Source organism: Xenopus tropicalis, chromosome 3, assembly GCF_000004195.4.
Source record: "Xenopus tropicalis strain Nigerian chromosome 3, UCB_Xtro_10.0, whole genome shotgun sequence".
NCBI lineage: Eukaryota > Metazoa > Chordata > Amphibia > Anura > Pipidae > Xenopus > Xenopus tropicalis.
The window spans coordinates 104,090,041-104,113,909 of record NC_030679.2 but is presented as its reverse complement, the minus strand read 5'-3'; the positions used below and the strand labels follow the sequence as shown (position 1 = coordinate 104,113,909).

Sequence of the window (23,869 nt, the reverse complement as noted above, 5' to 3'; positions counted from 1 at the left end):
CAGGAGGGGGAGGAGGAGGCATATGGATTTAATCCAAAAAGTATATACATGTGTATGGCATAGCAATAAAAGCACTTTTGCAGCATTATTGTGCTTTGTCTTGTGCTCCCCTCTATATGCAAGCTGAGAGTGCAGCGCTATTGTTTGGGGGTTAATGCACGAGGTCTGGAAGGCAGTGCGCGGAGGATCTATCTAGTCGAGCATATGGATTTAAGGGTGTGTTGTAATATGACATAATATAATTCTTTCACAAATGAATGAAGGGTGATATCCCTGCAGTGAGCACCAACCATTTGGGTTTTTGCTGGATTACCACCATTAATGTGGGTATAGTCTTAATTTATATTGTTACGGAGATATGCCATGCAAATCTTCAAAAGTTCTTAAATAAGTTCCTAAGTGTTACTGTCACTGACAGTATAATCAGCAGCATCATCATTCCAGCACCAGTCTGGTTTATATGAAGTGTAGCGCCCTTTATGTTGTAGAATTATGGGATCTCTGACATGGTTAGGCATCTTCTGTGGGAGCTTTGTGCGGCACTGCAATATCTTCATATAGTTGTTGCGGAAGAAGAATCCTATCTACTGCAATTACAAACCTGTTTTATTATTAGATTAATATTAGAATTCTTTACAGAATACCTAGCAGCTGTTCCATGAAGAATAACAATGACATTTCTCACGTTAAAAGTATCAGTATGTTATGTTCTATAGAGTCAGGCAGTTAGGCAGTTTAGGAGTAATAAAATTGGCATGTTTAAATTTTTTTTTCTTAAATCATATTCATGTGCCCATTTACAATATGTCTGACTTTCTGTACCTACATTGCACTCAACAAACTACATAAAAAACATAACAACATCCTCCAGACACCTGCCTGTCCAACATCTCATTCCCAAACCAAGGGTATTAAAGTGATACTGACACGAAAAAACTACTTTTTAAAATACGAATGTACATAAAAAGTTGCCTATAGATCATGTTGATCATTTTTCACTGATAGGGCTGCTTTTGTGAGTAATTGTTACTTGAAGTTCCTAAACCTGACTGTTTTGCCAACCTGACTGTCCCTTCTCAGCCTGTCAGTTATAGTTTCTAATGCTAACGGACTCCTGCTGGACAAATATGGCCGCCCCCTCATAGAGAAACATGGGGGATCAGATAGGAAATGTAAAAGCCTCAGGAAATACATTTATGGCAAAATTATAAAGCTCATGCAAAGACAATGTTATGAAAGATGTAAAAAAGGTTTAATTTCTGGTGTCAGTATCACTTTAATATGAAGTTGGTCCTTCCTGTGCTACTATAACAGCCTCTACTCTTCTGGGAAGGCTTTCCACTAGATTGTGCTACAAGCACTGTGAAATTGGTACATAAATCATTCAACTCCGACACCTCAGTTTATGGTACCTTCAGCTCCAGATACCCAAAATTGCTTCTGACTCCACAGCTCTGTTTGCTACATTGTTGGTGGGATTTGTTTCCATTCAGCCACAAGAGGATTAGTGAGGTTGGACACTGATATTGGGGATTAAAGGAGACATATTGGATAAATGGGAAAACCCTAATTTTGTAGGCAATTATGAATAATATATGGTGCTGGTTTCACTTTGTCCTAAAAATTAATCCTATTTGTATAAATGGCCCCTTTATTGGAGCTCCCTATAGATCCTATCACTTCTCTGTCGAGTTTGAAATAGAGAGTGGGCGTGTCCTAACGGTCCCTGCCAGAAGCACAGTTGGAGGGGGAGAGCCAATCACAGCCCTGCACTCACACAAGCACAGACAGGCTTCAGTTCCCTATCAAGTCAGCCTAGCTGCTGATTGGTTCCTATCCTACAGTGCCTGTACGGAGGGCCGCCGGCTCCCCTGCACATCCAGAGACTTCAGCCAGCAGGAAGTGGAACAGATGGGCGGGGCAAGTGGGGTTTTGGGGGAATTTCTCAATAAATCAGTCAGAAACACAACTTTTTAAGCACAATCCTTCTATATCTAGAGTATAATTCACTGGTACATTCATAATTTTTATATATGTCTCCTTTAAGCCTGATTCACAGTCAGTGTTCTAATTCATCCTATTTGAGAGAAGGCTCTGTGTATGCCAATTATGCTTTTCTTTTTTCCCATCGCAACAAACCCATTCTCTATAGATCTCACTTTTTGCATGGGAGCATTATTGAAACAGAAAAAGACCTTCCCCAGACTGTTGCCACAAAGTGGGAAATACTAAATTGTCAGTAATGTCAGTGTATGTCGTAGCCTTAAGGTTTTATTTGAATGGAATCAGGGCCTGAGCCTAAAGAATGCAAAACCAGCTGTTACAAACATCTAGCCATTATTTGCATAAATAGAAAAAATAACTGCCAGTGAGCAAATTTAGTCTGTGTAAATTTCTTTGTATATTTGCAGCTTGACTAAATGAAACATGCAAAGGCTGGAGGTTATAGCTGAATCCGTGCTGCTGCTTCTCACTGGGTGCTATGGGGTATCCTTTCACTTGGGGAGAAAAAAAGACTACACCTCCAGTACAGGTGAAATTGTATTGCACCACTTATGATAAATGGTCCATTGCTTGGATTTCCTTTATGCAAGTGTTACTGCAGTTGAATGGCGGGCCCCATGCAAATGCCAAATTTTTGCAAATATTAAATGAGAATAAAAAAGTCATTTTGGCATTTTACTGCCAATAGATTCGCTATTTTAGTGCCACCTAGAACACTATATTTATTTGCAGAAAGCATTACCATACCTGAGTAAACAGCTCTAGAAGCTTTCTGTTTGCTTAAGACATCAGCTGCCATTTTAAGCAGCTTCCTGCTAGCAGCTAGCCATTATAGCTCAGATCACACATTCCTAAGGGAGGGAGGAGGGGTAGCAGGAGAGAGCTGCCCAGACTCTGGCCCCTGGAATGAAGGATCTTTCAGAGAGAGGAAGTCAGATACCCAAAGAACGTTTAGAAAAAAATCCTTCTGATAGAGGACTCAGTACAGCTTTTCTGTGAGTGCTTATGGCTGTATTTACATAGACCTTTCTGATAAAGCTTACTTAGTTTTTCCCTTTCCTTCTCCTTTAATAGCATCTCCTATAGATTTTCTGCGATTTTTTTGTTAATTTACATACTTTGCGCAACAAAATTGTATTTGTCGCAACGAGTACGAAAGTTTCAGAATTCATTCAAGCTTCGGTATTGTGACTTTCTTTTGGCCTGGTTGGAGCTGCAGAGCGCCATTGAGTCCTATGGAAAGCTTCCCAAAGCATGCATTGAAGTTTCAAAGTCAGAAAGGGTTTTGCGCCGTTTAGGGTCGTTGGGATACGAAAATGTTGTGACTTTTGGATCGCCAATACGCTTACGATCGTTATAATACAAAAATTTTGTACTTATGATCCGAAAGTTCTGAAATTTTCATATTGAAACAAAAATAATTTTCGGGACATTTTCAATCATCAGAAATGATCGTATTTCGGGATTCAGATTGGTACATTCATGAATAGGCCCCTAAGTGTTAATTCCAGTAAACCATTCTCTCTTCTAATATGTATGGATGCCTTCAAATAAGCAGGACCATCTGGTAAATAGCTCATCAGAGTTTATGGGATGGTCCACCAGTATATACAGTACATAGTTCTCCTAGCTCCCTTTAAGCGCCTCCAATGTAAACATTTCCAACTTGGCCAACCCTTCTATACCCTTTATTAGCTTAATTGCTCTTCTTTGGAGTGTTTTCTTTCCATGAAGATCCTTTTTGCACAATGGAGACCAAAACTGCACTGCATATTCTAGATCTAAAATATAGATATTATAAATAGGTTTACCCTCTGCTCCTGTAAAGCTGTATATTATATACCTGGGTCCTTCTCCATCAATGATTTGTCCAGCTTAGTGATTTAAACTGCATAAACTAAGATAGGGTTCATTAATGGGAAATTACAGTGACCAAGTAAGGATTTAAAAAACAATACTGAGTTTTTCTCATCTAGTGAAACAATAGTATTTTTGAATAAAATCAACATTTCAAGCTGTGGTTGTTCACCTTTAAATTAACTGTTAGTATTATGCAGACATTGATGTTCTAAGATCATTTGTAACGTGTATTCACTTTTTATTTTGTATGTTTTTTCTGTTTTTCTTTAGCTTTTTGTGCAGCTGTTCTCCTGTTTGGTATTTTGGCAGCAATCTGGTTGCTAGGGTCTTATCTACCCTAGCAATGAGGCAGTGGTTTGAACAAGAGATGGGAATATGAATAGGAATGGGCCAGAATAGAAAGATAAAAAAGTAACAATAACAATAAAATTGTACCCTCACAGAGCAATATTTTTTGACTGCCGGGGTCAGTGACCCCCATTTGAAAACTGGAAAGAGTCAGAAGAGGAAGACAAATAATTCAGCAACTATAAAAAAGTGAAAAATAAATACAAACTTTAAAGTTGCTAGGAATAGGCCATACTATAACATAGTTAGTTTAAAGAAAAACTATATGCCCCCCAAACAGTTTAGGTCTCTATAAAAATATACCGTGTATACTCGAGTATAAGCCGATCCGAATATAAGGTACCTAATTTTACCTAAGAAAACTGGAAAAATTTATTGACTTGAGTATAAGCCTAGGGTGGTAGTGAGTTGTTTTTTTTGTTCTATATCGTACTGTATGTGAATAACTTTAAATTATGGTAATTAATAATAATTAACAGTATTCACGTGTATTAGCAATGCTGATCACATGATATGGATATACCTGATCAGCATTGCTAATACTGGTAAATACTGTACTTAGAAAACCAATAAAGGCATATTTCAAATAAATACTGTACTTAGTACTGTACTAATTATAGGTAATTATTGATTGAAGTTAACACACACATGATACAGTGGAGGAAATAATTATTTGACCCCTCACTGATTTTGTAAGTTTGTCCAATGACAAAGAAATGAAAAGTCTCAGAACAGAATCATTTCAATGGTAGGTTTATTTTAACAGTGGCAGATAGCACATCAAAAGGAAAATCGAAAAAATAACTTTAAATAAAAGATAGCAACTGATTTGCATTTCATTGAGTGAAATAAGTTTTTGAACCCTCTAACAAAAAAAGACTTAATACTTAGTGGAAAAACCCTTGTTTGCAAGCACAGCGGTCAAACGTTTCTTGTAATTGATGACCAAGTTTGCGCACATTTTAGGAGGAATGTTGGTCCACTCCTCTTTGCAGATCATCTCTAAATCCCTAAGGTTTCGAGGCTGTCTCTGTGCAACTCTGAGCTTGAGCTCCCTCCATAGGTTTTCTATTGGATTAAGGTCCGGAGACTGACTAGGCCACTCCATGACCTTAATGTGCTTCTTCTTGAGCCACTCCTTTGTTGCCTTTGCTGTATGTTTTGGGTCATTGTCGTGCTGGAACACCCATCCACGACCCATTTTCAGTTTCCTGGCAGAGGGAAGGAGGTTGTCGTTCAGGATTTCACAATACATGGCTCCGTCCATTTTCCCGTTAATGCGAATAAGTTGTCCTGTGCCCTTAGCAGAAAAACACCCCCAAAGCAAAATGTTTCCACCCCCATGCTTGACGGTGGGGACGGTGTTTTGGGGGTCATAGGCAGCATTTTTCTTCCTCCAAACACAGCGAGTTGAGTTAATGCCAAAGAGCTCTATTTTGGTCTCATCAGACCACAGCACCTTCTCACAGAATCATTCAGGTGTTCATTGGCAAACTTCAGACGGGCCTGCCCATGTGCCTTCTTGAGCAGGGGGACCTTGCGAGCCCTGCAGGATTTTAATCCATTGCGGTGTAATGTGTTTCCAATGGTTTTCTTGGTGACTGTGGTCCCTGCTAATTTGAGGTCATTAACTAACTCCTCCCGTGTAGTTCTAGGATGCTTTTTCACCTTTCTCAGAATCATTGACACCCCACGAGGTGAGATCTTGCGTGGAGCCCCAGAGCGAGGTCGATTGATGGTCATTTTGTGCTCCTTCCATTTTCGAACAATCGCACCAACAGTTGTCACCTTCTCTCCCAGCTTCTTGCTAATAGTTTTGTAGCCCATTCCAGCCTTGTGCAGGTCTACAATTTTGTCTCTGACATCCTTGGACAGCTCTTTGGTCTTTCCCATGTTGGAGAGTTTGGAGTCTGCTTGATTGATTGATTCTGTGGACAGGTGTCTTTTATACAGGTGACTAGTTAAGACAGGTGTCCTTAATGAGGTTGACAAATTGAGTAGAAGTGTCTAACCACTCTGTGGGAGCCAGAACTCTTAATGGTTGGTAGGGGTTCAAAAACTTATTTCACTCAATGAAATGCAAATCAGTTGCTATCTTTTATTTAAAGTTATTTTTTCGATTTTCCTTTTGATGTGCTATCTGCCACTGTTAAAATAAACCTACCATTGAAATGATACTGTTCTGAGACTTTTCATTTCTTTGTCATTGGACAAACTTACAAAATCAGTGAGGGGTCAAATAATTATTTCCTCCACTGTATATATTCCAGTTTGAGTTTCTATAATAGGTCACTTAATATAATATAAATTATCTGTTGGTTAAGTATTTACTTGGGGGTATAGTTTTCCTTTTTTTTTTATATTTTTATTTTTTCAAATTTTCAAAGCATATGAAAACATTGTTTGTTACATATATGTTGCATCGATAATTATATAATGAAAAATCACGATATCTATCATGTATTTCCCATTTTTTTATACAAACTTATAGTTTCTGACGGGGCATCGCCCCTTTAACTTATTTTCCACAGTTCCCATGTTGTTGTCACTTTTGTTAAACATTCTAGACTGTAGTAAGATTCCTTATCGTTCACAGTTTGATTTAACACTAATAACAACAGTAACTATAAAACTTAGGTATGGGGATACAATATTTCGGGAATGTTTGGTCACTCTTTCAACCTTAGTTGCTATTGCCTTACTCATATTGTAAGAAGGTGAGTGGGTAGTGTATCATGATACCTGTATTTTATCCAGGGTTCCCAGACTGTCTGGAATGTTTTGAGTCTATCCATGTCTATACTTGAGAGTTTCTCATTAATAAAAATCCAGTCGACCTTATTTTTAAATAAAGTGAAATTTATGGTTGGGGACTTCCAAGATTTCGCAATTGTCTGTCTTGCAGCTAAAAACATGTGATTCAGAAGCTTTTGTTCATTTTTAGGGATTTTGCCCGAGGGTAGTCCCATTAGTGCTTCGTATGGGTTCTTTCGTAAGTTCAGATGCAGAACAGAAAAGATTAAATTATACACTCTCACCCAATATCTGACCACTTTGGGACAGTGCCACCATATATGGCCCATCGTACCTGGGACAGAACAACCTCTGAAACAGTGGTCATTTGTGTTGTGATAAATTTTCGCTAGCCTAGCTGGGGTTAGATACCACCTAAATAGTACCTTATATCCAGCTTCAGATATGATTGTATTTGGTGAGCTGTATTTGAGATTTTCCCATAATAGAGGCCATTGTGCGTCTGTAAGGCTCACCCCCAAATCATTACTCCATTGTTTAATATAGGAAATATCCGTGAGGCTTTTAGGTGAGATCAAGGTAAGATATAGGAGAGATATAGTTTTTGGTGGGGGGGCATTATTGAAGCACGATCTCTCAAAAAATGTCGGTGGAGCCTGGTCTGAGCGGCTCGGACCCCAGCACTTCTGTGCCCAATGGAGTAGTTGTAGTGCTCTGTAGTGCTCTATCTTTGGGAGGTTATGATTTTCAATTAGATATGTCATAGGATATGGACCTCTGACTGAGATTAGATCCTTAACCCTTATAAATTTATTGGCTGTCCACCAGTTAAAGGCTTTTGCTTGGAGCCCCGGGGGGAATAGGGGGTTACCTATAATAGGGGCCGCTGGTCTACTGGGCGAAACTAGATTATATTCAGAAGCGTGGCGGTCCCACATAAAAAGAGTGTGTTTCAGGCACGGACTCATGGCTGGTGGCCTGGAAAATGCTGGGGACCAAAATAAACCTTCCGCTGTGTACGGATACGTTAAATAGTTCTCAAGATCAACCCACAGTGGAGAGGCTGATTGGACATGAACGGTAGGTATTTGAGCTAATTGTGAAGCCACATAATATTTTTTCAGGTTAGGAAGTCCCAATCCTCCCTCCAGGGGCCTTCTATACAAGGTTGATTTACTTACTCTCGGTTTCTTTGCCATCCATATAAAAGATAAGACATGTTTCTCAAATATTTTCAGGTCTTTCTCATTAATATTTATAGGAAGCAATCTAAATAGATAGAATAGTTTAGGCAACAGTGTCATTTTCACCGCTATTATCCTCCCTATCCATGAGATATGGTACTTGCTCCAATCCTCTAACATTTTCTGTAATTTCTTATACGTATAGGGATAATTGGCATGATATAGCTGATTGTACTCAGCCGTAAATCTTATGCCCAGTATAGTAACGTATTTTTTACACCATTGGAATTCAAAGTTTAGTGTTAATAGTTTGAGCAATTCAGGCGGAAGGTTTATGTTCAGGTATAGTTTTCCTTTTAATGTGAAACACCCCTTTAATAAAAATTGGCAAACAGAGACCACTGTTTCATTATAATGCTAAATATCAATGTATAATTGAATGTTCCCCTTGAAAAAGCATGCCATTTGTCTCAACAAAAATTCATTCTGTGTCTCTAAAATAAGTAATTGTTAGTTCCCACAAACTTAGTCACTAGGTTACAATAATAAAAAATGTACTCTAGTTGTAGAAAATAAGCAGAAATTAGTAGTTTTTGGAAGCTGAAGAACTTGTATTTCTAGCATGAGGATGTGGGCTCCACACATTCCTCTGGTAACAGGAAATGCAAGAAATTATACAAAGAAAAGAGGCCCAATGTTAAATAATGCATTACTGCTCTCTATTTGCTCCATTTTTGTGCACATTTCTACCACATTTATATTGAATTAAAGAACAGCAGTCACACATTGCGGACCTGAAAAGGGGTGGGTATTCATTGTAAAGGGGGTGGAGTTTGGGTAGATCAGGGTTGTGTCACTTTAACTGGCAGAATGGGCAAGGCTGAACTGGCCATGGTCATTTGTCCTTAATTTTATAATTCAAATGCTGGGAGATCTGACATATTTATGATGAACTGTCCCCAAAAGCCCTACCACAATACCTAGAATTTACAAATTTCACTGGAATGTACTTGCTGCCTGGTTTGCTGAAAGGATCAAATTGTGTGATATTTGTAAGGGGTCCTTTAGTACAGCATTTGTGAGCATGTTTTCATTTTTTACAGTGTGTATAAATGAGTATAGGATTTAGAACTGTAAGTTATTGTTTTAATAGTGGAGATGTGCTGCTTTATCTAGCAGTTCTATAGTTTATAGGAGCCTAAAATTAAAATAACCACAACATTGTTGGCGAAGCAAGAAATGAGCCATTGTCTTAGGAACAATGCTATAACATACTGGGGGTTTCACAGCTTTATGACTGTGAAGCAAGTGGGAAAATACAAGATGTGGATGATTTTTTTTCCATCATTAAGTCATGGAATTAGGAGATGAATGTGCAAAGTGAGCAGAATATGACAGTGGGTGGCTCTTAACCTCCTCATAGCCACAAGGATAACATCTAGTCAGAACAATAGATAAATGCTAGTGATTTAAAGTAATCTTGATCGCTTTTACTATTTAGTTGTTTTTTTTTCCTTTAAAGGGATTCTGTCACAGAAAAAGTTTTTCTCAAAATGCATCAGTTAATAATGCTCCTCCAGCAGAATCCTGCATTGAAATCCGTTTTTCAAAAGAGCAAACAGATTTTTTGATCTAGATTTGTTTTTACTTTTCCAGGTGTCCACTGCCATGTGACTTGTGCTCTGATAAACTTCGGTCTCTCTTTACTGCTGTAAACACCCAAGTCTGGCTATGATTCCTCTAGTTCCATTGTGCTGTGCTGGCTCCTTCTGAAAGCTAAACTAAAAAAATACATTTATTGGTTAAAGAATAACATTTTAAATAGTAAAATGATTGCCATGAGGTTCGAGAACTTTATTCACCTTCAAATGATATTGCCTATTTTAAACTTCTTCCTCAGTCACCTATATAAGTTACTGAAATGGGAGGAGAATGGAAGTGGTTTAACAACCCTATAGCTCTTACATCTCAGTGTACAATATTTTAAACCTCCTTCATTTGCAAGATGTTTCTGCCTGACTGAAAATACTTTTTATTTTTCTGCTTTAGAAGCTAAGCTAATGCAAAATGTCTCCAAGGGTGTATTTAGGTCCTGTGCTGCCCTAGGCACCAGACCTAAACATGCCCCTACGTTGTGTGTGCAACGCCCTACCCCCCCAGCTCCATCGCCGGATTTTCTATGGAAATCTGCAGGGACATTTTTTAAAAAAAAGAGAATATAAACACCTTGTTATAAATACGCCCATACATGTCTCACAGGACCAAACCTTTCTCCAGTCGTGCACAGAAAAAGATTTGTACCATGATTATTAGCATTTAGGGTCAACTTATGCACCTAAGCAATGGAAGCAACTATTGTCAATGTGCTCCAATAAACAATACAGGTACAAACTAACCTTGACAAGTGAACTTAAATTCATCGGGGGAGCCAATTTGTTTAGGCTTATTACAGGCTACATGCCGGGAATTTCTAAATGTTCAAAAGTGCACTAGCGATACGACCCTCCTCAACCTGCGCCAAAGCTTCTATCTGCAGGCTTGGGGAGTGAGGAGGGGAACCGACATCGATAGGCCTGCCTCAGGGCGGAAAGCGGCCCCTGACTAGGCCATCAGCAGAGATTGTGGCATTAAAAAAGGGCTGGTGCTCAAAAATGTTGCCTTCTTTGTTGGCACAATAAACACTTTTCACAAGTATCAGAGTGCTGCAGCATGTTCTACATTTGACCCTTAGCAGTAGGATCAGCAGCTTGCACTTGAAGCTACAACAAGGGATTGGTATAGTGATGTATTATCCATATTCTTTGTATCAGATTGCGGCATGGCACTCGGCATAGTGCCTAACACACTGGCACATTCCATTAATTTAAATTGACTTGTTAACACATTCTTTTAGGTGTCATTTGCTAATGCTCCTTACATAAATACAAGTCATGATTTGCTCGCCTGTACCTTGCATTGCCAGGTGCAAGGCAGCAAGTTACATGGTGAATACAGGGCTTTCCCCTTTTTTTCATCTGGCGGGGCTCCCTAGACATGTCTACATGATACACAAAATAGGAAGTACTGATTTCATTTTTGCCCACATAAAAGATCCGCAATTCTTTGAGATTAGATTCATGATAACAAAGAGTTGCAGCATGGGCAAAGTGCAAACTGGTCAGGGCAGGAAGAAACCAGGAAATTCAGAAACAGGCCAGGAATAAATAAACATCAGATAATATAGAGAGCACCCAGGAACCATGGACAAACCCTATTTCCCTATCCCTGTGAAAAATTGACCCCAGCTAGTGTCCCCCACCTCTCAAAGCAGTTCCCGTGGCAACAGAGCCACCCCCTTCAGCCAATCATTGCTATTCCAGGACCGGAATCTTCTTTCACCTGACCCACTTTCCTCCTCCCACGACCTCCAAACTTCCTGCTTTTTTTGTTGCTGAAGGAAGTGCCCGCTCTCCATTGCACTTTGCTGCTTTGCCCCACTACATCTGACAGGTAAGTGTTCAGCACTATAATCACTGCCTGGCACAGCTACATTAGGCTCTTAATTCTGGCTCCTTTAGTTCTGAATCTTGGAAATATTGCTTGCATTATGTAGGTCATTTTAATTTAAAAAAATCCTACAACTAGGTAATGAACCCAGGTCTTGGTGGTCCAGTAATTTTGAATTACATTATGTACCATAATGCAAACCGAAGCTTGTTCAAACTTACAGCTACTTTATTGTACTATATATATAGATTCTTATATCTGGTTATGTATATTGTTTACATCAGTAATTTACTTTTGCCTGGCAATTCAAAATAATTAAATCTTTACAGTTTGCAACATAAAAGTGGCTTTTTACCAAAGATTGCCACTGAGTGTCCTACAAAATGTCACAGCACAGAGGTTGCATTTGGTGTAGAATTTTGTACAAGCTGAAGTGCATTCCTCCACTCTCATTCTCTTATCCATTACAAAGAGGCATTTGTTTTAAAGACAGAAACAATGGGCTATAGAGTTAGCCTTCTACATAAAGTTCTCCCACACATTCTTTTTTTGTGAGGTTATGTCAAGAAAAATGTTTCAGTGTTTGCACCACAAATAATACAGAAATTACTGTACATATAAACTAACACCCTCTCTAACAATTTAAAGTACAGAACACGATTAGGCAAGACGAACACAACAGTGTATAAATAGGCACAAAGGACTAAAGACTCCTTCCCTACACATTTTAGATGAACTTTCACTTCTAATGGTCTGCCTTATTAGAACTGCTCTACAATTAAAGGGCCAGTAACTGTACAAAACAGTACAAACACCATCATATTCTACAGTTTATCTGTTGCGTGCTATGTAAATTGGATGGCTGCCCCCATGGCTACACAGTGGCTGATCTATCTAAGCTATATTTGAGTTTCTAAATCCTCATTTTTAATGTTATTATCCTTTATTTTCACTCTCCACCTGTGCATTAGTGTATTGCCACAGTTTCAGAGCATAAAGGGGTAGTTCATGTTAACATAATATGGTGTAGAATGTAGTGTACTAATAAATCTGCAATTAATCTACAATGTTTATTTTTTTTATACTTTTTTTTTTTTTTGCATCCCTTGTAATTGCTACTACTATCTGGTTGGTTAGGCTTTATTAATCTAGCAACCAGACACCACAGAAGATTACCAACCATAGAGCTGCAGAAAAATGTACGTTCTACACAGGCTTTAGCATTATAAAATACAGGGATGCTGTTAATATGTAATTTACACCATTTAAAAACAAAAAAACACATTGAATTATGTGGGCAACCTTAATAGTGCATTGCTATTGATTTTGTTACCTTAGTGATACATATTTCATTTAAAAAAATATAAACAGCAAAAACTTATTGCAAACTGTTAAAATACTGCTGTCTCCACCATAAAGACAGTATCCCTAGTCTGGAAACCTGTTATCCAAAAAGCTCTGAATTTACGGGAAGGGCACCTCTAGAAGTTAGAATATAATACAAGACTCGTGGCTAATCTGTTTTTGGTTTTCATGGTCAAATACATTTTTTTCTGTTGGAGGCTGGCATAAATAGGATTGCTAATAAGCCCAGTTAAAGCACTGCTTAGAATAAGTCCATAACAAACTACGTTTTTCCCGCTTTAGAGGGAAGCTACACTGGTTGTTTATTATAAGGTCATCATAGGAATTATGTATAATATACTATATATGTATCTTAAAGGACAAAGCGAGTGATATTCACCGGAGGTTGTCAATTTATTAGACGCCCCCCAGTTAATATCGTCTCTATTATAGTCTCTAGCAGGCTTGTGCTCCTGTTCTTACACACTAGCATGTGGTACCTGCTTTTATTAGTTCCATGCTGCCATCTTTGTTATATGTCCTAGGAGTTTATTTTGACACACCAGGTCTTGTGGTCCAGGACCGGAAAATGCGCAGTATAGTGAAACGTGCAACTGCACTCTACTAAACATGCGCCAGTTTTGGAATATTGCAAAAAAAAAAAAAAATCTGGGAGAGTGAACAAAGATGGCAACACTGTGCTCTCTTAGAAGTAACCTGAGCTGGTGCATTCTTACAGAGAACAAGGTAATGATTATATTATGCTGGGGGATGACAAGCAAATTGGCACCCCCAGAGGATAGCACGTTCCTTGTCCTTTACGTTCTACACAGGCTTTAGCATTATAAAATACAGGGATGCTGTTAACATGTAATTTACACCATTTAAAAACAAAAAAACACATTGAATTATGTGGGCAAGCTTAATAGTGCATTGCTATTCATTTTGTTACCTTAGTGATACATATTTTCATGCAATATATAAGTATAATAGGTTGGTCTGCTCAGCCTTAGCCCAGCCAGTAATGTAACAATAAAAGAAGCACAGGCATGAGAAATCCCTGAAAAAGTGTTCTTATTTACCTCTTTCTTTAGCGGGTCCATGGAAGCCTCATTTCTAGTGCACAGGAAATCTGGTGTGAAAATATAAATCTCATTGTCCCTCCAAATGAGGGCTCCTTCCTAATAATGCAAGTTGTATATCTCTGGGGCATGAGGATATTATGCCTGTTGTCCTATCTAAGCTTTGCTATCTTATCTTCTATCATTGCTAAATTAGACACAGGCCTCTCCACCTTTTCTTGAGCAGGCAGCTTTGCACTTACAGATGCTCCACCTTAAACCTACTTAGTAGTGCACAAGTAAAGGGTATGACATGTCAGGTGAGGTGATGCCTCAAATGTGTTCACTAACTGGTAGATATATTTTTACCTGACAGATCAGTAACAGTACATGCATATCAGCTAGGATCACGGTTCCTACATGGACTGCATTTCACCAGCCAAAACACGTAAGATACCAGCCAAGGTATTTGCTGGTAAATTTATAATTGCCAATAGTTCCGCCCCAATTCCCTCTGCCCCTGCCCCTCTATCTCCCTGACAGCTTTGTGACTAGGGTTGCTCGGCTGTGCTTGACACCAATTAATGGGTAAAAAAGATTAACAAAAAATAGGAAGGCCCATATTTTTGTTCTAGTAAATATTGCAAATATTGCAACCCAATCACCTGATCTCCGCCCAGTCTGCCCCTCTACATCACAACTCAGCTCTTTTACATCACAACTCTGCCCCTCCTGGCTCCCACTCCCTGCCCTCATGTCATTGTCCAGCCTCTTTCTTCAAGACAAGTGATAATCCTAGTTCCAACACACAACTACTGGAAATCATATAAAATATTGTTTTGTACAATAGTATCAGTACCAGTTTAAGTGCTTTCACCCACAAAATCTACAGCATTGGCATAAAGGTACCATTTGTGTGCATTCTTTACATTCTACAGTTTAGAGAACATTTTAATCCACACAGGCCAAGACTGGCAATCTGTGAATTTTGCCAAATACCAGAGGGGCTGCTGTAAGACGCCATAGGCTGATGCCACACGTGGCATTTTTACGCTGCGTTTTTTTCTCAGCCTCAAAACGCCGCACAAGCCACACAGCCCCTGACTATGGCGTTTTTCAGCCTAGTACTGGTGACGTGGCAAATCCCGTTTCCATGGTGCTAATAGTGCGAAATAGTAAAAAACGCTGCGTATTTCCGCTAGGTCTGGCAGCTGCCTCTGTGTATACATAGGAATAGCTTGCTGTGCAAATACTGGCGTATTTCGGCCAACGCTTGAAAAATCCGTGCTAAGGCGTTTTCTAGCGTATTTCTGCATTGTGTGGTTTGCTTCGAGTCTTTTCAAGTTATTTCTATGGATGATGATATCGGGCGTTTTTCAGCCGCTGAGAGAATTAGAAAATACGCAGCGTAAAAACGCCACGTGTGGCATCAGCCATAGATACTATTTGTTGGTTTGGTGGGGGGCTTTTAACTTCTGTGCATTTTGTGTCCCAGTCCAGACGTAGATCCATGCCATGCGGAATGGCTTCTGGTGATATATTGCACACTAACTAATAAGCCACATGCCATTGGCAACCTAACCTAAAGCAAACTGGGGTAGTTAAGTAGTTAAACTTGCTTTAGGTTTAGCCATAGCAACCAGTCAAAGGCTTGTATTCAACCAACAAGCAAGCAAATGCTACCGTCTGATTGGTTAACAAACCTCACGCTATATTTTGTGGCTAAATTACACTCTATGTAGAGTGTGACAAAAATAAAGGTACGTGTGATGAGATTTCTTAGCCTAATAACACATGCACGCTATAGTGATTAAACTGAAAATGAGAATCTCTGACTCTAGACTTCAGTAACAGTACAGTACTGGGTGAAATACGCTGGCACTCTACAGCCAAATCTCGGCCGTCGTACGTAGTGCAGGAATGACAGCTCTTGGCACAATCGACTCAATGAGCTTCTGCGGCTTCCGTCGCAGCTGACTCCCTGTCAGAAGCGACAGCTCCGCCCAGAGGCGACGATACGGCGGGGTTTACGTAGCTGGGCGGCCCGGGGTGTGGATAGAGGCAGAAGGAAGGAGAAAAAAATAACAAGATCAGGGGAAAAGGGGAGAGACGGGAGGTGGAAGATGGACGAACCAGGGCTTGTCATCTTGTACTGCAGGGCCCAGTGACATAGACGCGCTCCCGGGCAACGAGTGTAGGTGGAATCGCCCGATATAGGCCCGAAAATCATGGAGATGAACGAGCAGGTAAGAGCAACGCGCAGGGCAAAGGTACAGAGAGTCGGCTGATCCCCGAGTTACCCTGCTTGGCTTACACAGGCTCCGGACTGATTGCTTAGCCTCGGCACTAGCCTGCTGGGAGACTGTTATACTTGGAGTCCTTGGGTTATCCGATTGGAGAGATTAGCAGCCTTTCTACTTTATCTCCCAGCAATCCCCAGTCTGTAAGGGGCTGCTGGGAATCGTAGTTCTCATTACAGCTTGGAAGCTTTTCCTTGATGCTCTGTTTGGAGGGCGCATAAAAATGCTTTTAGCAGAATTGCTTTGGTTTAAAACAGGTTGCTTTTAATATTCACACTATTCTCAAAAGTTCAGTAAAGTACAAATGGAGTAAGAAAGATTATAGGAGGTATGCCATTTGTTGTTCTTGTATACTGTGGCCATAAACTATCCTTCCTTACATGTTATTGAACTTGGATTGGAGTACCAGATTAGCAGGGAGGTGCTGAGACTTATAGTTCACAGCTTCATCAGTGACAATTCCCAGTGAAAAATTAGGAGTTTTAGATTAGTTGGCCTTTGTTAGTGAAATAACTGCTGTTGTATGATGTGTCTGTATTCCCACTGACCTGAATTTGCTCAAATTACCGGGATCCCATAGGCTGAAAGTTTCTTAGGAGATAAGGGTGTATTAATTGAGTGGCTCTTTTTTTTTTTTTTTTTTTTTTTATAAAGGTGTTAAAACAGCCAAAACACTGCCACGTTAATGTCACAGTAACTCATGTAAAATTCTATGTATCTATAAAGCTGTGTGGCAAGGTGTACAATCCTGTTGATAAAGGTGTTAGCTTATTAACAGCTATGATCTATCATTTAGCTGTCATCTATATATCACAGCATGGACCATAATTTACTGTATTTGCTGTTTAACTATGTCCCATTGACTTAAATAGGTTACATCAGCTCTGAGCTCTTACAGTGCTAATGTGAGGTCAAATAAATTAGACACCTTTATAAATATCTTAGCCCTTTGTAATAGTCGAGCTATTTCTGTATTTAAAACGTATGGCTTGAATTCATGGACAAATAAAAGCTTTTATAAATGTAAATGCTCATTTTATATTATACCCCTCCTGGCACAGTTTTTGCTGCAAATAGAAATATGCCCCTGATATGGGCTTCCTCAATTTATTTTCATCTTTTCCTTTGTTGGGCCAACAACAAGTACAGAGAGGTGGCAGTGCAAGTTGCACTGCTCGTACGTGAGTTCTGCGCTCCATATACTGTCCGTCAGTCAGTGCTGTCAGTACAGTAGGGAGGATAAAAATACTAGTTAATTCTGGACAAGGAACAGAAATCTAGGGGATTTAACCCTGAGTGCACGTGTAGGTGGGGCTGTGTGACCACCTCTGCATTGTGGGTGCAAAGCCTTATTTGTAAAGGTACACAAAGGGTCACATTTACAAAAGCACGAACGCTCTGAGCGTATTTTCGCCAAATTTTTCGGCCGTCCGCACGACTTTTTTGTACGCTGCATGACTTTTTCGTATGCTGCACGACTTTTTTGTGCGCTTGCGCAAACAAATCGGTAAGGTTTTACCACTGTTTTTACAATGGTTCGGTATGAAAATGTTGTGACTTTCGGATCGCCAATACGATATTATCGTGACTAATACATTTTTTTCGTAAGCATTTTCGGGATATTTGCGATTTTCGTTTCCAATCCGAATTTTTCCCATTCGGGATTCGAATTCGTGGATTAGTAAATCTGCCCCAAAGAGTTAGATTGTGTTGCACTGAATTAATCATGTGGTTCCAGGTTAAGATTGCCCAATTGAAGCTACAAAGGCAAAGAAAAGTAGGAACATTCCATGTAAACCTGGTCTCTAGAAACCCTTCTGCAGCAGTCGCTTCACTGAAAGCAGTGGACTGGGCGGTTTTCCTATCTGTCACACAGATGCCTCTGCTTCCTGAGGCTTATGATTTCTGCTCCTATGACTCAGGACAAAATCTGAACACTTGACATGATAGTTCTGTCACTCTGTCACCATGACAAACAACCTTTGCCTTTTAATCTAAGCTTTCTAAAGTTTCTGGTAAATCAGAAGCAATTGGCATGTGTGGCACTGTGACTCGTGACATTACTCACGTGGGAAAGTGCACACCTCTATGTCTTGATGCCTTGGGCCCATGCGCTGTAGTAGGGTGCAGTTTAGCAGCTGCTTTCACACCTAAGTTAAAATGCAACAGTACAAGTGCTGCATTCTAGTGCATCAGTAGTGTCATATATAAACTATCATAAGGATTTGTGCAATTTTTCTGCTTATTTTCAAATTTATCTTTAGTTGGTTCTTAGTTGCTTCCAAACTACAGCTCCCAGCATCCCTAAGTGTTGCTCAGAGCCATGGCTGCCTTTTTCTGAAGCATATTTTTTACTACCAGAGAGTACTGATGGTTTCAATATAACTTCAATTGCATTATCTTTTGTGTTATGTACTTGTATACTGCGTCACTGTGCTGTATTCAGTCTTGTCATAAGTAGTTGTCCTTAGCCCACATATGTAATAAAGGGCACTCATTTTGCTCATGTGCGGTAACCCATAACAACCAATAAGATGTTTCTTTTTAAACTGTTGACAATTAAATGCTTCTTGCTGGTTAGTTGCTGTAGGTTACAGTGTAAACCTAGGCAGCACGTCTGCATTTTCTTTACTGGTGTATATATATTGGCAAAGAAAGCACCTTATTTGACACTAACCTTAGGGCAGCCTAGCAACACTTTGGATATCTAACTATGTAGTGCCATTACCTTTGCCATTGTGTAGATTTTGATATTGTTTCTCTTATGATTAAAATAACTGAGCTAGAAAGGTAAAATCTGATCTTTTGGAGTCTGTGCCTGACAAGATTTTCAGTGGGTGCAAACTGCTGGGATTATTTTATTTGTATTAAGAATGGAGGTGTAATGTGATGCAGGCACAGGAAAAGTTGCTATCTGGAGTTTATCAGACACCCTGTCCAACCACCCTTAGGGCTCTGGCACACGGGGAGATTAGCCGCGCGCGGCAAATCTGCCTGTTCGCTGGCGACTAATCTCCCCAAACTACCATCCCACCGGTGAAAATATAAGTCGCCGGTGGGATGGCACGCGCTGTGCAGGCGATTTCGGTAAATCACCCTCCCACCGGCGACTTACATTTTCGCCGGTGGGATGGTAGTTCGGGGAGATTAGTCGCCCATGACAAGGGAGATTTGTCGCGGGCGACTAATCTCCCCGTGTGCCAGGGCCCTTATAGTGGAACAATTACTTCTGGGCTTACATTTTAGTATTATGCAGACATTGGCATTTTGTAAGTTTTAAAATATTCATTTTTCTTTTTGCAACACTCAACTGCTGTCTGGTTGTAAGGGTATAAGGTTGAGGACACACTGAGCTACTAGAAGCATCTACTTTTTCACGGCTACTAGGTGAGGGTCTGAAAAAAACAATAAATCTGAACACTTACATTATATTGATCTGTTTTTTAGATGCTGGGGTAAGTAATCCTGAAAAACAGATATCATTTTACCTGCAGGCTTGGAGAGCAAGAGGGCAGAAAAGGATCCCTAATAATTAAAAAAAAAAAATTTAAATAAAAAAGGAAGGCAAATGGAAAAACTGTTATTTATCAATGCTCAATTGTATTTTTTTGGAGGGCTAAAACTCCTGAATTCAATTCAAGTTTTTTTTGCAGATTTGTAGATCAATTAATATAAACTTGATATGTTCAAGTTTTCTTTGTTTTACTGTCTAATTTAATCAGATTTTTTATATTCTAATTTCTTAATCAATAACATTTGAGTTTGGTAACATTTCTTGTTTATTAAAGAAATCTTTAAAAGTTAGTGTAAAGATGGACATCCCATTTAACCATTGATAATATTTTGGAGTATGCTGGAAGTGTTAGTTCAGCAACATGTGGGTGGGTCAGCGCTGCTATTGCAGGGGTTATATCCATGCTGTGTAGTAATGGGTCACAGCATAACCGGTGGCTAGAACATGTTAAAATGCTTAACTAGATGCTGAAACAACAAATATTTGTTGATTTATAGCTTTGGCTTTTAGTGTTTTAAATGCTGGTATATTGTTTCAGTATGGCTTTGTCCTTAATTTCCAAAGCCATATGGTTTGGTCACCTGTTGCTGTTCGGGGATACAAAGTATATTTAATTTTGATAGTTTGAGATTAACTAAGTATCCAGCCTTAGTTACGGCACAGGCTCTGTTACTGTATAAATCTTGAAATGATTTTGTTAATGGAAACCCTACATATAATTAGTGCATTTCACTGACTGTGCAGCGCATTGCTTCTGAGTTGTATGACTACATGCTTGCCATTTTTTCTTAAAGATTTGTAGGCAATGCTAACATCATCAGCACAGGAATTTGTTGTATTTTTATGAGTTATGTCATTATCATTAAAGGAATGTGACATTATTGAGAGACTGTCTCACTAAACACTATCATTAAGTTTTATATTTAATCTGTTTTTAATTGAGACTTCTGCAATAGTAGGGCAGGTAACCCCCTGTGCTTAATGCTGTAAAGCTAATTTCAACAGAAACGCATTTTGCAAAAGGAATGGCTTTACATCTGAATCTATGCTCAAGCAGAACAGAGGCACTGTATGTAAAATACATTGCATTTTCATTACTTTAATATATTTTTATATTTTGGTGTTACTGTTCCTTTAACATAGAAAACATCATCTGAATAGTTTGGCATATGACTTTTTTTTTATCTTAAATCCAATTGTGATAGAGATCAACTACATTGGAGGAAATTGGTTTCATGTGATGGCCAGCATCTAAGCTACCAATTATAATGAATGAACAACAATAAACAAGAGGATTTTATTTAATATACAGTAACCAACCATGGTGAAATTATACCAGCCTGTTCCTGCTAGTGTCATCTTCTCTGTGCTCCTGCTTTACATAAAGACAAAGGCATTTCAGTTAGGGATCTATGTATAGGTTAATTCATAGTAATTAAAAAGATATTATCTTCAGGGTTAAATTAGTCAAGCTTTGAAACCACATTCATAAAATTGTATTTCAGTGAAATAATGTATTTTTGTGAGAAATTGCAAGGTTGAATTTCTGCAACCTTTGGCTGTTACAAATATAAATAAGTGCACTTTTCAATGTATGCTCCTCACTTCAGATACCTCGTGTCCCAGGTCAAATAAAGTTAAATAAATTACTCCAAAGTGCCCTCTTCTGCTTTAGACTTAGTGATAAGGTCTTATGAGGAAAAGAAGAAAAAAAGAGAGAAAGAAAAATATATAGTGTAATACTGTTATAACTTCACAATGTGCACTCTCATGTGCTTTTTAACACCAGTGATGACTTTTACTTATATCACCCTTTTGTGCCCAGTTGTGATATCCCTTTCCGATTGCCAATCTACTTACAGACCCCCTTGGGCTTATATGGCATCCAATTGGTGTTAGGAACCACTTCACATACGTCAATTTCCAACTTTAGCAACTTTAGGTTAATTCCACGACCTTTCCGTTTCCCTTCCCCTTCAGTGTTGCTCCTGGGTTCAGCAGTCCTGCCCTGTATAGCACTCCTCCTCCACCACAGGATTGCTGAACCCAGGAGTGACACTGCAGGTCGTGAACAGGGAAAGAAAAAGGAGCAGCCACCTGATCCATACCAGTGACTCCTGACATGCGCATCCTATACTCTGTTTTAAATGCACAGAAGGGGAAGGGAAACGGAAAGGTCGTGGAATTAACCTAAAGTTGCTAAAGTTGGAAATTTACGTATGTGAAGTGGTTCCTAACACTGCCTGAAATTAAGAGGTGGGAAAGCAGAGAGTCGTGAGCTACAAGCGAACCAATTGGATGCCATATAAACCCAAGGGGGTCTGTGAGTAGATTGGCAATCGGAAAGGGATATCACAACTGGGCACAAAAGGGTGATATAAGTAAAAGTCATCACTGGTGTTAAAAAGCACACGAGAGTGCACATTGTGAAGTAATAACAGTATTGCACTATATATATATATATATATATATATATATATATATATTTTTTTTTTTTTTTTTTTTCCTCATAAGACCTCATCGCTAAGTCTAAAGCAGAAGAGGGCACTTTGGAGTATTTTATTGAACCTTTGGCTGTGTCAGATAAGGCAGAATACCAAATCGCTTATATGTAAAACCACTTCACTGTGGCACTCACAAATTACGCCTGGCTGTACAATGTTTGATATATGGATATAGTAGGAAGTATCCTTTTTTCAGTCTTAGGGGCCCATTTACTTACTCACGAACGGGCCGAATGCGTCCGATTGCGTTTTTTTCGTAATGATCGGTATTTTGCGTTTTTTTCGGAAAATTATCGCGACTTTTTCGTTACCAATACGATTTTTGCGGAAAAACGCGAGTTTTTCGTAGCCATTCCGAAAGTTGCGATTTTTTCGTAGCGTTAAAACTTGCGCGAAAAGTTGCGCTTTTTTCGTCGCGTTAAAACTTAAAAGGCGCGACGTTTTGCGCAAGTTTTAACACTACGAAAAAAATCGCAAGTTTTAACGCTACGAAAAAATCGCAACTTTCGGAATGGCTACGAAAAACTCGCGTTTTTTCGCGCAAATCGTATTGGTAACGAAAAAGTCGCGATAATTTCCGAAAAGTCTTAAAGGCGCCGAAAAAAATCGCAAAAAATACGAAAAAGTCGCAAATTGTTCGTTTTCCAATCGGAATTTTTCCAATTCGGTCGGAATTCGTGTCTTAGTAAATCAGCCCCTTAGTGTACAATGACTTTAAAGCTATTTTCATGCCTTTCCTTTTAAAGAATATATATATATATATATATATATATTTATTTATTTAATGTGTGTTTTGTTAAACAGTTTTGGCACTAGGGTTGCCTCCTCACCACCTTATTACTGGCTATATATATATATATATATATATATATTTACATCGTGCATGGCTAATTAATTTAGATGCATGCTGCATGGCTGCACAGGGAAAATAAGTATTGATCACGTCAATGTTTTTTTTTCTCAGTAGATATATGGACCTTTTACTTTCATATGTGTGTCCCTTTCATTTAAATATTAAGAACTTTCTCCCTGGCTATATACATAACTTTAAATGGTATCTGAATCCTGCCCCATTTTTAACCATTGCCTTAAGGTGCCTGAATTTTCTCCACTAGCATATTTCAGCCCACAGAGAAGTACCCAAAACTGCTCCTGCTGCCTGGCATTCATGGCACCATAGGCCAAGTACTAGAGATTTTCAACCTCAAAACACTTACTAGAGCATCCTTAAGGTAAAAAGTGCAAATATTGACACTGTCAGATATTTCCCATTAAATTGAGCTAGAGTACTCAGGGGTGGTCTCAGCTGTGTGGCATCAGCTTTTACCAGCCCTACCCCCTATAAGGCAACAACATACTGGGTCAGACAGACTTATGCTGATAGAACAGTTGGCTTCAATTAATTTTGTACTGAGCATACAGCTTTAAGAAAACATAAGACTTATGGGGTTTATATTGCCCTAACCTTTAGTAAAAAGACTTTACCTCCTGGGTTGCTAGGTTATACCTT

At 39.1% G+C, this 23,869-nt stretch overlaps 1 protein-coding gene across 1 annotated transcript in view; it reads left to right on the top strand.

Annotated features, from left to right (window-relative positions):
* Positions 1-16,137: 16,137 nt before the first annotated feature.
* Positions 16,138-23,869, top strand: part of secisbp2l (SECIS binding protein 2-like) — a gene marked incomplete at its 3' end in the record, with an annotated part of 30,931 nt that continues 23,199 nt past the window's right edge. The window contains 1 exon segment of the mRNA NM_001170826.1: positions 16,138-16,287. Coding sequence (NP_001164297.1) covers positions 16,270-16,287 — 18 coding nt within the window. The 5' untranslated portion in view covers positions 16,138-16,269.